The 13344-nt window shown below is 41.4% G+C and overlaps 1 protein-coding gene across 1 annotated transcript in view; it reads left to right on the top strand.

Moving 5' to 3' along the window:
- Positions 1-739, top strand: part of LOC112967972 (tubulin beta chain) — a 6740-nt gene extending 6001 nt beyond the window's left edge. Inside the window, exon 2 of the mRNA XM_026069697.1 lies at positions 7-739. Within this exon, the coding sequence (XP_025925482.1) occupies positions 7-342 (336 nt within the window). The 3' untranslated portion in view covers positions 343-739. The remainder of the gene's footprint in view (positions 1-6) is intronic.
- Positions 740-13344: the final 12605 nt, after the last annotated feature.

The following is a 13344-nucleotide window of genomic DNA, read 5'->3' as shown; positions in this document are numbered from 1 at the left end:
GTGCAGAACAAGAACAGCAGCTACTTTGTGGAGTGGATCCCCAACAATGTGAAGACGGCCGTCTGCGACATCCCCCCGCGCGGGCTCAAGATGTCTGCCACCTTCATTGGGAACAGCACGGCTATTCAGGAGCTGTTCAAGAGGATCTCGGAGCAGTTCACGGCCATGTTCCGGCGCAAGGCTTTCTTGCACTGGTACACCGGGGAGGGCATGGATGAAATGGAGTTCACGGAGGCCGAGAGCAACATGAATGACCTGGTCTCAGAATACCAGCAATACCAGGATGCCACTGCTGATGAGCAGGGTGAATTTGAAGAGGAAGGAGAGGAGGATGAGGCATAATCTTGAAAGGGATAGGAAAAAGGTTTAGTCTAAGCAGGCAAGTGTTTATTGAGAGGAGAAAAATCTGTGCAGTTGTACTGAAGCATGCATTTTTTTAATTTGGTGCTCTCCACTGTTGCTTCTGTCAGCAGTTTTGTATCCTTGACTGTCCAATGTAACAGTAGTTGCAAAAATACTTCAGAGTCTTCTGTTTAAATGGTTAACTTCTCAAACATAAAGGCTTTTTGTGTTCTAAATGGTGTCCTCTGCCTTATTTCTCTCTAGATTAAGATGATTAACATGATCAACTCTTGTATTTTTCTGTAACTTCATTTCTCAGTCTAAACCTAAATCTTGTTTAATCCTTGCTTTCAGTAAAAGGTTAAACTTAATAAAATGAGATTTCTCAGGCTATTAATTTTGCTGTGTATGAGTAAACTGCAGTTGCTCAGCTTGCGAGGGTAGCTAATTTCTGGTAACTGTGGGTTCAATATTAAGGCACTCATGTCTAACAGCTAATTTGTTGGTGAGAAAGCTGCCTTAACTAATAGAAACAAGACACTGTACTTGAACTTCTATTTATGGACATATGTGGTAGTGAGTTCAGCTAGAAGGTATTAAATTCCACATTTCAAACTGTCAAAACTGATTTGACAGGATAGCTGCAGACTTCCCCACTGCCATTCAGCAGCTATTCTTTCTTTACTTGTTGCAGGGACTGTAGTACACTGACTATGGATGGCTGCCTGTGATTTGACTTTATACTGGGCAATCCTAGCTCCCCTTACCCCTTTTCATTAAATAGGAAAAGCGCAGAGAAGCATGGGTCTAGAATTGCTCTAGCAGTGTACAGTCATGGTCAAGGAGCTACTTGAGAACCTGAACAGCAGGCGTAACAATCTTCAGTCTCTCAAGGTGAGTTTCCTAAAAATAGCCACCAAGCTGCCCTTAACTATAAAAGATGTTGTCCATCCCTTCCTTTTAGAARACAAGGGATGATGGACAGAATTCCAGGTAACACTGCTTAAAAGGTTGCCTAGAGCATAAATACAATCTTAGAATAGTTGTATAGATACTTGGAGAAGCCCTGGCAATCACTGGGTCCCACATTCATGCTATGCACTTACACCACTACTATTCAATGCTCTTAAATTGCAGCAGCAAGTGGAGCTCTACCGGGGCAGAAGAGCAGTGCAGCAGGACTCCCCCTTGTTAAGGTAAGTGTGGCTGCTTATGGTGAGGGAGGAGGGATTTGTGTTGCATTATGGTCTGAAAGCCACAAGGAACCTGAGTGAACTTCTGGGGGGAGAAGTAAGCCTACAGTGCAGTCTGTGGTAGGTACAAGGTCTAAGGTCTTTTTTCCTACTCCAACAAAACTAGAGTAAAATCCCCACCGGGAAGAATAGCAGCTACCCTGTCTGAGCTTATAGTCCTTAGTTTATGCAAACACCAGTTTGGGGAGCACTCTTGTACTAAAATACACTGTTTTGAGAACCATTGCTAATGCTGCAAGTAGAGATAAGAATCAAAAGTGCCTAGGATTTAATATCCTAGCTCCTTGCAACTTTGCTTTAGTGAGATCTAGTATTGATTAACAATAGCTAATGACTCTTGTCCTTAGTACTCTGAAAGACAGTTAGTATCTGCATGTATGCAACCTCTTTTGTGACCCCTTAATGAAATGCTTGCAAAGTGTTACTGAAATAAAGACTTAAAAGGGAACTACTGTGCATAACTAATCTTGCCCATTTTAGCTCTACTACCTTGCTCTGTTGCCTGCAGACATTGCTCTGTGTACCCTCTTCCCTTGCTGATGGGCTTATTATCCAACATTGAGGTTTAAGATGGTGTGTAGGACAAGAAGCATTTGATACACTTTGCTCTCATCTCTATCCTTCAACCCTCTGAAAAGGGGGTGAGAAGCCCTTTAGAAATGCCTGAACTGTCTGTAGACAAATAGTCATATCCTCCCACAACATCACTTGTATTTCTTAGCAGTTGAGTAGCTCTGTGATTAAGGAAAATGAGATTGTTGTAGTAACTGAGTTACCACATGCTGCCCCTAGGCCACTTAGAAACTAATAGCATATATGGTTGTCAGAGTAACCCTCCCTTGAAATTACCAAACTGGACTGCACTTGAAATTGTCTGCTCTATATAGCTTTGTTTCTAAAGCTGAGAAGGGGAGCCAGCAAGCTATTCTCTCTCCAGGTATTTCTGCCTTTTGGAAAATTGGAGGGGGGAGGGAACTGAACAAATGGTTCAAATTACTACTAGTTTTTTAAACAAGCTTTCTTAACTAAAAGGAGAAAACCTGGTCTCTGATGGTAAAGGTCCTCCTTTCTGCAGTGGGACTGGCAAGTTTCACTACTGTTCAGCATGTTTAGCTTCTAATTCTTAGTCTAATTTCAATGCCTTTAGAGAATCCTTAAGTATAGCTTCCCAAGAGATGCTCTCAAAACAGCTCACTACTAGAAAGTAGGACACCTTCCTACATTGCTTACTGTTGTGTTTGTATCAGTTTTTCCTAAAGGAAGAGAAAGAATAGAGATACTCTATATGGAAACATGTCACTTTATAAATCCTACACAGCTTATTTGCCAGCCATAATCATACAAAAATACTCTCATCTTAGTAAGGAGTTGAGGGAAATACAGGAAAAGGGAACACTGAAAAACTTAGAGGAGAAATTCAGTACTGCTAGGTAGGAATACTAAGTAAATTATAATGGAAGAAGAGGAGCCTCATATTGGGAATGGAGGCTGCAGCACCAATATGTAGCTGAAGCTCAAAGATCCAGCTGAATCTCCATCACCCAGGAGACCATTACACAAATTGGAGACTTGACTGTTCTGTGGTAAACAACAAACATATTYTCCAGTGTTTATGGTCATACTATTTCTCTTTCAGAAAGAAAGCAGAACCACTGCAAGTATTTATGATTAGGATAAAGTAACCTCTAACTGCCTTAAACCTGTGTCAGCACTGATTTGTAATTGTCTGTGATGAACAACTCTTCTATGGCTTAAGGTATCACATTAAGACATCCTTAGAAGAATGATGATAGGTAGTGCAGGCTTAGTGGGATACAACTTAGGCCACATATAATGATTTAATGTATTTGTGTTGAGAGAGGAGAAAATTAATAGCAATAAAATATCAATCTGTCAAAATATCAGACATGATGGCCTGCAGAGAAGCATCCCTTCTGCTGACAATTAGAACTGATGGTGTGGAAGGGAGCCATCTCTTTTTGTCCTCTTTGCCAAGTAATGTGGCACTCTTTAGGAGCACATGCAGAGTATGTCTTGATCAATGCARCTCTGAAAGAAAATGTCTTCTGGTAGATGTACAAATAGTAAAGCTATGATAAGGTTGTAAAAGTAGCTGGGTGACTATGTAGGTTTAATTTAAATAGAAATGGAAAGAGGTCTGGTACTACTGAGAAGCCAGCTCTTTTAATTTCCCTTTCCTATTTAGATCTAGGACATCAGTCTAGAGCCATTGTACCAACAGCATTGTGGAAGGATAGCCCAGTCCATGGGCTGGTTCCTGGGAGAAATCTGTCACAAGCTTTGCATGGGCTAGTTTCCAAAGACCTCTCAATGTTTAAGTATCCCTTGAGAATATAGGTCTACATTTGTTCCAACAGATGCTTTTCAATCTGTCAAATGCAAGTCATAGTAATTCTACTCCCCCTAATGTATCCATGAGGTGTCCTTATATGTCAGGAATGGGGATGCATTAAATAGGCAACAGTACTGGTCAAGTGAGAATCTGACTGAAATCCATGAGGCCTATCCTGTTGAGAGATATCTTTCCAGAAGGTATGAGGTGAAGAACATAGCAAAGAAGTAGCAGAATGGTTTGTAACCTGAAGAAAGAAGGGAAACCAATCTTTGTTCTGCAGAAATGGGGGAAAACCCCCTAATCCTGCTCAAAGAAATCTCCTGCTTATGGATGTCAGTCTTGCACACTGTCTACTTCAACACTGTATGGCGCTGGTAGGATGTTCTGGGTATCCATGCAATTGTCATGTGTTTAAAAAAAAAAAAAAAAAAGAAGAAGAACTAACACTGTCTTTTACTGACCAATGCTGCAATATACTACTGCAAAACACACAGTACTGATGCCCGGAGGGGACTGGCTGTTGTGTTGAGGGGAGCAAGTTTTCTTAACTTGCAAGAAAGAGTTGGGAGTGTCTAGGAATACTCTACATAGTGGAGTTCTCTCCTTGTTTTCTTCAGCTTTTGCCCCTTTCCATAAGCCCCATAGCAAGACTTATATATATTAGATCAGGACAAGTCCTGATACTGGTTTGGTGTATGCCAAGATTGATGTTGCATATAATTCACTTCCTCCCTCTCCCCCCCCCCCCCAAAAAAAAAAAGCTACTTTTTAAAAAAAAAAAAAGCTGTTAAACTAAATTCTACTTTACAGTGGATGGTGTCTTAATTACTGGATTATTCTTCTTTTTAATGAGGTCTAATATTTTTGTTTGCTAAAGCTACCAGGAGATGGAATGCTCCCTAGAGGGATCATGTGATGATCCTTTCTATTTGGTACACACCCTTTCTCCCAAGGGATGTTGTTTTACTTTTCCATTCCATATTAAAGTGTAGCTCATATACACTTTTAGGGGCTGTTCAGATGTGGCAGCCTGCCTAGGAGCTATCAGTAATGCTGTTCCCCTGAACACACTTGGTGTGTGGGAGATGCTGTTTTCTCATTTATAAATAATCCCCTTCTCAATATTTCCAAACACTTTTCAACCTTTTTTTAAGGTCCTACAAAACAAAGCTCATGACTATTGTAATATGTGCTATGTGCATAAGGCAATTCAAGTTAGGTTATTTCTTCCTCTTTCTTCAACTCTGCAGCAAATCTTTAAAAATAAGTATTAGGAATTATTCTTGTACATGACTGAATCAAAGGTATTTGTTTTTTTTCCCCCTCTCCAATCTAAAACTTGGTTATGCTAAGCTCATGTCTTTTGGCCTTCCACCAATCATCTGATCCTTTATTTGTTAAGATGGGAAAGAGCAGACTACTTTGAATCTCRGACACTTCCATTTTAGGTGGTTGTTACCTCTGGCTTGCTTACCTGAAAATTCAAAATGGAAGCATCTGGACTGCAACATGGGCATAGGAAAGTGCCATAGGAAATGGTGCATTTTTAGAAAAAGAAATTTCTTAGACCTGACCCTACTGGACACCTCTCCAGCTGGAATTCTTTGAGTATTAATTTGAATATCATGGAGGAATTCTGAAAGGGATTCAGCTGACTAAGGAAATAGTGCAGGTGATGACTCTTCTATCTTGCTCTTTTTTTTTTAAAATCAGTTTAACAAGATGGCAGCTGTTTCTCTACTGTTAGTTTTAACGTGATTTCAAGTATCTTTCAAATCTGCCAGAAAGAAAAATGTCTTTTAAAAGTACATATATAAAAAAAGTGTTTTGTTTACAGTATCTAAGCAAACAAGAAATAGTTTAAGGGTAGGCTATTCCCTCTGCTCACTGAATGGCGTTTTCCCCCCAACAAGCAGAATTCCACCAGTTAGAGAGGAAATCAAATTAGCTTTGCTAAATTCTTGTTTACTAATGTTTGACTCTTGTACAATAGAGATTCTTTCTGGTCTCCATTTATCCATATGTCATCTTTTATGATGAGATTATTTTTCTCACTTGGCTTCCTTAGTAAGTTTAGGACATATTTTTGTTTCATATTGATAAGAATGCATCTATAATTGCAGTGATAGAAATGTTAATGACAGTCCAACGTAAGCAGGATGTGAAAGCACTTGTTCCAAAAGGTGAAAAGGCTACCCTATCAGATTGCATAGCCTGTTCAGCAAACAGTTCTGGGTTGTTCTGCATTGAAAAATGTTTGTTTTGCATGAATGCAATAGAAAGATACTGCCTGTCTTCTTAGTGAATAATTAAACATGGTTTTCAAGCAGAATTCAAATGGCCTCACAAAAAACTTTACAAACATCAAATGAAATTCAAACATTGACTTCTTACACTTTGCTTCTGTGCACCCAGCATAATTCTGGTTTTATAATTAATAAATGAATTGTATGATTAGTATTTAGGAGTTCCAGCCATGATTCCAACTCTACACTAGCAGGCAGGGAGCAAACTGATACAGTGGGCTGGGATTAGAGATCTCCAGGGCTTTCAGAAAACTGATATTCACAGAAAAGGGCAGCTCCATGAGATGGGTTGGGCTAATTTAATATCTTTCAGCTGCTAAAAAGGATAGTCCTATTCCTGTTGCTGTGCTTCAGGTGATATGTTCCTGTCGTTTCCTTTATGTCAGCTCTAGGGCTTTTCTGACCCCTCCGTGAGTCAATTCAGCTCCGTAAACTAATGGGACAGTAAACTGGGGGTTGGGAAGAAGGTTCTTTTGGGGTTAGGGAGTGTGGCAGAGTGAGAGCTGGTGCAAAGGAAAGGGAGAAAAGCACACAGCTGAAAACAGGAGAGAGCAGAGCAAGCTGTTAGGTCAATTCAGCCATCTAGTGGAACAGCACCCTGATGTCTCCTGCAGAGAACTCAAGTGATTTTAAACAACATATTTAATCCCACCATAAACTACCGCATCTCTCAACAGACTTCCTCAGTCGCAAGATAAAGTTTAGGGTTTGCTTGGTGTCARTTTAAATTACAAGTAACTATTGGATTGCAAGATAAAGCAAAGAGACTAAGGAACAAAAGAAGCTGTGACTAGCAGATCAAAGTCACTGTCTGTGCCTTGTTCTCAATGACATGCAGGAGATAAGCTACTCTGGAAAACACTTATTCTCAGCATTTCATCTACATTGATGCTGGAATCTTAGTCATATCTTGACTGAAGGAACTAGTTCATAGAGATAACAAAGGCATTTCATCTACTGAGTGATCTCAGGAGATAGATGCAACCTGGATGGGGGCAGGAGCCATCTGGCTGCTACCCCATCACATCTGGTATGCCAAGCAGAAATAACAAAAGGCTGCATTGTTTYGCACTCTGCATTGTTTCTTCTTCTCAGTAAATCTGATGATGATCAACATATTTTTCCCTTTCTGGAGCCATTTTGTGATACAATACACTAGTGATCATGCTTACTGTGGTGACTCTAGGAAGCCAGATGAGTGGGTTTCTATTTGCTCTGCCCTGTAGACATAGAGAAATTCCTGACCTTCAGAGTTTACAGTATAAGATCAATTGAGAAACAAAGGCTAAAGAAGAAGTGTTAGTTTCATGAGGAAACAGTTCTTCCCTCAAAAGGAAGGTGGGTCACTTTACAACTGATAGTGCCCTATGCTCCCAAATTGTTCTGTAATGTGGCACTCTCATACAGTCATCTCCTCTCCTCTTTTGTTCTTGGCCAAACACACAAGACTCGAGGTACAATAAACACAAGTACAAAAGACTACAATGAAACTGCTTTTGCTCATTCATAAAAGCATGCTCATCATTGTAGTATTTAATTGCCTCTGGTGCCTGCAGCAGGCTGTAATTTTGAAGTAGAAATAGAGTATTTTTCATTATTTCTATTGTAGAAGTAAAAATATTTTCACAATTATTCCATCCTCCTACAGGCAGAAATGTTTTTCTATCTTAAAGCATATTTCAACTCATTAAGCATCACATTCGGAAGGTGACCTCAGACAGTCTTCAGCAGGTGGAAATATTGTAATTGTCAGGTAAAAGGCAAACAATAAGCTAATGAAAAGACCATGATCGTTAAAGACTCACATAAGCTATGTAGTCTCGATATGCACACCCAAGTAATATATGATATCATCCATGGTAAATAAGTGAGAATAAAGCCATGGGAAGACATTTGGTCTGTTGTGTATGCTGCAGCATTTTTCACGTTTGTATATTTGCAATTCTTTTTCAAACAATAGGAAAATATAGACAAGCATTAAAATGTTCTAGGATTTCTGTTGCTTCCCTTGTGCAGCTCATTTCCAAGGTTCTGCTGTTGCCTTGGAAACCGCGAAGGGTACGATTTGATTCAGTGTGTGACCAGGCTGCAGAGCTGCAGGCAGAGTTTCAGCTGCAAAGGGGCACATGGGTGTTCCCATGCACTGCAAATGTAGAAATGGGAAATTTTGACTTTTATTTGTAATACTAATGAGTTTTATAATTTATGAAGCTGTGCTGGAAAATATAACAGGGAAATGCCATATCTATTTAAATACTGTTGATGGTTATGATTTCTAAAGTGTTTGTTCGTCTAAATGTAAGATTCTGAATTGACATTTAGGTAATTGATATTTAATTTGTTTCATGGTGTGTGCTGTTGGATGCTCAATGCTACCATAGAGGAGGGAATTTATTAGATGCTTAAATACGTACCTCACTTTAGGCACTCACTTTTAAAACTTGGAGCTACACTCCCCCAAAATGGTGAGGATTTCCAAAGGGGTCCAAAGGATTTCCAGTGTTATAGCATCTAAGAATTCAATGGGTTCCTGATGAACACTCAAAATGCTTAACAGAATGACTATAAAGCTCTAGGAAGCCAATGTGTGCATAAAGAAGGCATGTCAGCTAGCATGTGGGGACCTTCAGGTGGGGAATCAGAATGCTTAAAGCTGTTTCTTTGTAGATTGCCAAGAATAATTTGGTACCCAAAAAGCTCTTAAATGGATCTTAAGTGGATCTTAATGGATCTTAAGTGGATCCCATGCAGATGCCTGGAGGGACAGTTGTGTTGCAGTTCCACCAGCGATGAGGAGATGTGACAGCCTACTATTGCCCAAAAGGAAGCGTGGCATGCCTATAGTGTATAGGAATGTATATGCATGTGTTGCATGAGCAACAACAAAGACTGTGCATGATTAAGCACTACAGAAATGTGTTAAAGGAAAATATTAACAACAATCTGGATATAAAGGACATGACACTGAAGAAAAGTTGATGTGTGCTAGCACAATTCTGGATATTTTCTGGTTGCAAAAGCAATGGCATAATAATACCATGTATTGCAAAGATTGCACTAGTCCACATTCATGACATTTCACCACAGCTTAAGTTTCTGTGCTGTGGGAGAAAAAGAGCCACAGTTCACACCCAAGTCATTTCACTGGAGCAAACTGAGGGCCACTTTTGAAAATATGTCTAAAGTAATTTTCCCAAGGTCACAGCAACAAAATGCAAGGCAAAGACATGATGGCTGCTCTCTAACCACTAATATTCCCTGCCTTAGATGGGGATGAAAGATTTGAATAAAACCAGTGACTGTATGCATCAATTTATCACAACTAACCTGAGTAATAGGTAACCAACTCTGTTCATCCTGACTGTAATTACTTTTGTTCTTGAAAATGGTAATGATTTACCACATTAATTATTAGCTCACCCTTGCAAAAATCTGCTGGTTTTGTAGCTGCTACAATCGTAATGTAATGTTACAGTGTACTATGACACTGAGACCAATAAGCCATCAGCCTGCTGTTACAAATCACATGCAACCTCCCATCCCCTTCTCTCCTTTTCACAGAATCACAGCATTACAGACTTACTGAAGTTGGAAGGGCCCTCTGGAAGATTGTCTAGTCCAGCCCCCCACTCAAAGCAGGGGCACCTAGAGCACGTTGCTTAGGGCTGTGTCCAGTTGGGTTTTGAATATCTCCAAGGATGGAGACTCCACAATCTCTCAGGGCAACCTGCTCCTGTATGTAACCACCCTCAGAGTAAAGAAGTGTTTTCTTATGTTTAAATTGAATTTGCTGTATTTCAGTTTGTGCCAATTGCCTCTTGTCCTGTCACTGGGCACCACTGAAGAGAGTCTGCCTCTGTCTTCTTTTCTGCCCCCCATCAGATACTTATACACATGGATAAGAGGATAAGATCGCTCCTGAGCCTTCTCTTCCTATGGCTGAACACTTCCAGCTTTCAGCTGGCCCTCTCCAGCAGGTCCATGTCGCTCTTGTACTGGGGAGCCCAGAACTGGACACAGCGCTCTAGATGTGGTCTCACCAGGGCTGAGCAGAGGGGAAGGATCACCTCCCTCCACCTGCTGGCAACAATTTTCCTAATGGAGCCCAGGATGCTGTTGGCCTTCTTTGCCACAAGGGCACTTTGCTGGCTTACGGTAAGCTTGTCCATCAGGACCCTCAGGACCTTCTTTCCAAATCTGCTTTCCAACCGGTCTGCCCCCAGCCTGTATTGGTGCAGGGGGGTTATTCCTCCCTAGGTGCAGGCCTCTGCACTTGCCTTTATTGAACTTCATGAGGTTCCTCTCTGCCCATCTCTCCAGCCTGTCCAGGTCCCTCTGAAAGGCAGCACAGCCCTCTGGTGTATCCGCCACTCCTCCCAGTTTGGTATCATCTACAAATTTGCTGAGGGTGTACTCTGCCCCATCATCCAGGCTTTTAATGAAGATGTTAAACAGCACTAGCCCCAGTATTGACCCCTGGGGTACTCCACTAATGACTGGCCTCCAGACAGACTTTGTACAATTGATTACAACCCTTCAAGCCCAGCAGTTTGTCCAGTTTTCACTTTATCTCACTGTCCATTTACCTGGTGAGTGCTTCATCAGTTTGCCAATGAGGATGTTACAGGAGACAGTTCAAAAGCCTTGCTAAAGTCAAAATAAAGTACAACCACTGCTCTCCCCTCGTCCACTGAGCGAGTCACTTTTTCTTAGAAAGCTACCAGGTTGGTCAGGCATGATTTCCCCTTTTTAAATCCATGCTGACTACTCCAGATCACCTTCTTGTCTTTAAATAGGTTTGGAAATGGCTTCCAGGATTATTTGCTCCATCACCTGCCCAGGGATTGATGTGAGTCTGATCAGCCTATAGTTCCCCAGATTTTCCTTCTTGCCCTTCTTGAAGAAGGAGTGACATTTGCTTTCTTCCTGTCCTCAGGAACCTCCCTGATCACCACAACTTTTTGAAGATAATCCAGAATGGCCTTGCACTGGCATTGGCCAGCTTGCTCAGCACTCATGGGCAGCATCCCACCTACCAGKGCCCATGGACTTKTATRTGTCCTGTTTGTTTAAATGCTGCCTAGCCTGATCCTCCTCTACCAAGGGTAAGTCTTCATTGATCCAGACTTTTGCACTGGTCTCAGGTGTCTGGGATTCCTGAGGGAATCTTAGTAGTAAAAACCAAGGCAAAGAAGGCACCGAGTACCTCATCCCTTTCCATGTCCTTTTTCGCCAGGTCCCTGCCCCATTCAGCAGTGGGCCCACATTTTTCTTTCACTGCTGATAGACCTATAGAAGCCCTTCTTGCTGCCCTCCACATCCCTTGCCAGATTCAACTCCAGGTAGGTTTTGGCTTTCCTAACCCTGTCCCTGCATGCACAGGTGATGTCTCTATATTTCTCCTGGGTCACCTGTTCCTGCTTCCACTTCTTGTACAGTTCCTTTTCATCTCTGAGTTTAGTCAGGAGCTTGTTAATCATCCCTGCAGGCCTCCTGCCATGTTTGCTTGAATTCCGTCATGTTGGGATGGACCATTCTTGAGCTTGGAGGAGGTGATCCTTGAAAATCAACCAGATCACATTGACCCCTCTTCTCACCAAGTCCATCTCCCATGGGATTCTTCCAAGCAGGTCACTGAATAGACCCAAGTCTGCTCTCCTGAAGTCCAGGGTGCAATCCTGCTATTTGCCTGGTTCCCTTCTCTCAGGATCTTGAACTCCACCATCTCTTGGTCACCGCAGCCAAAGCTGCCCCCAACTGTCACAACCCCAACTAGTTCTTCCTTGTTTATAAGTTTATATCAGGTCTAGCAGAGCACCTCTCCTTGTGGGCTCATCAGTCATCTGTGTCAGAAAGTTATCATCAATGCACTCCAAAAACTCCTGGATTGCTTGTGCCCTGGTGTGTTGTCCTTCCAGCAGATATTGGCGTAGTTAAAGTTTCCCATGAGGACCAGGGCCTTCTGTGAGGCTTCTTCCAGTTGTCTGAAGTAGGCATTATACTGTTTTTTTTGGCACTTCGATATTTGTGTGCATACAGGTGCCCTTCCCCCAGCCCTGTTTTGCTGATTATGCAGTACATCACCCTGCACCCTTTTCTTGCCAGCCTGGTCTACCAATTCCTCACTTCACTGTGGGTTGTCATCTCCCTGCCCTGTCATGCCTAGTTTAAAGCTCTCTTCACCAGGTCAGCCAACTCTTTGGCAGAGATGCTTTCACTATTGAAACTACTGCAAATCGATTAACATTTTACAGTCAAGTTCAATAGTTTTTGCACAGTTCATTATAGACTCTGCTGAAATGTATTTCATATATTCTCCATGGCAGCAACATAGATACAGAAGTTTATCTTGGTTCAAAGATTATTGTTGTTTTCACTGTTGTTGTTAAATTGTCCTTCCTCCCTCAGTCTTCTGTCACGTACTTAGTACAGTATATTTCTACCAGAAAATAGGTGGAGATGTTAGGAGCAGGATCCAAAATCTTCCAAAACAAGGTGCATGGCAGATTTGTGGTAAGGCAGAGAAGGTCAGCTCAGTTGTAGAAAAAGCAGATATCCCATTCCCATGGATGTTCAAAATACTGTCACTGCCAGGCCACTCCCGATAAGGGCCATTCATTAATACTAGCATAAAATGTCATGTTAGCCTTCTACATTCCTGAAATTACGCATACACGTGTTTGACAGCACTATCTAAAATAGTGTTAAACTGCTTGTAAGTTGGTATTGGCTCTATCATTACAAACACCACCCCCAATTTCTGCTTGTTTTGTCTGGCTGAACTATGGAAAGATGATTCTTGTGCTTAGAAAGTATCAAAACATAGCTCAGCAGGTTGAAACTAGAAATACAGCTTGAAGATGCTAAGAAAATATAGCAGTACATGTTTTACTGCTGTCGTGCAGCAGAGGTGGAGAAAGTAAATGGCTGCAAAAGGGTCTGTATTTCCAACACGTGTTTCCAAAGCAAAGAAGCATTAATACCTTTTTTTTTTTTTTAATATTCTCACCCCAAGACATCCTGCATTTTGTCCTGTTTTAGACTTGTTCTTGCTCAGTGAAAAAAGACTAAGCGGCTGCAAATGAGA

The sequence above is a fragment of the Apteryx rowi genome, unplaced genomic scaffold (genome assembly GCF_003343035.1).
Source record: "Apteryx rowi isolate R43461 unplaced genomic scaffold, aptRow1 scaffold_3, whole genome shotgun sequence".
In the NCBI taxonomy this organism is placed as follows: Eukaryota; Metazoa; Chordata; class Aves; order Apterygiformes; family Apterygidae; genus Apteryx; species Apteryx rowi.
Note: the sequence above shows the minus strand (reverse complement) of the source record. Positions and strands in the feature narration are given on the sequence as shown.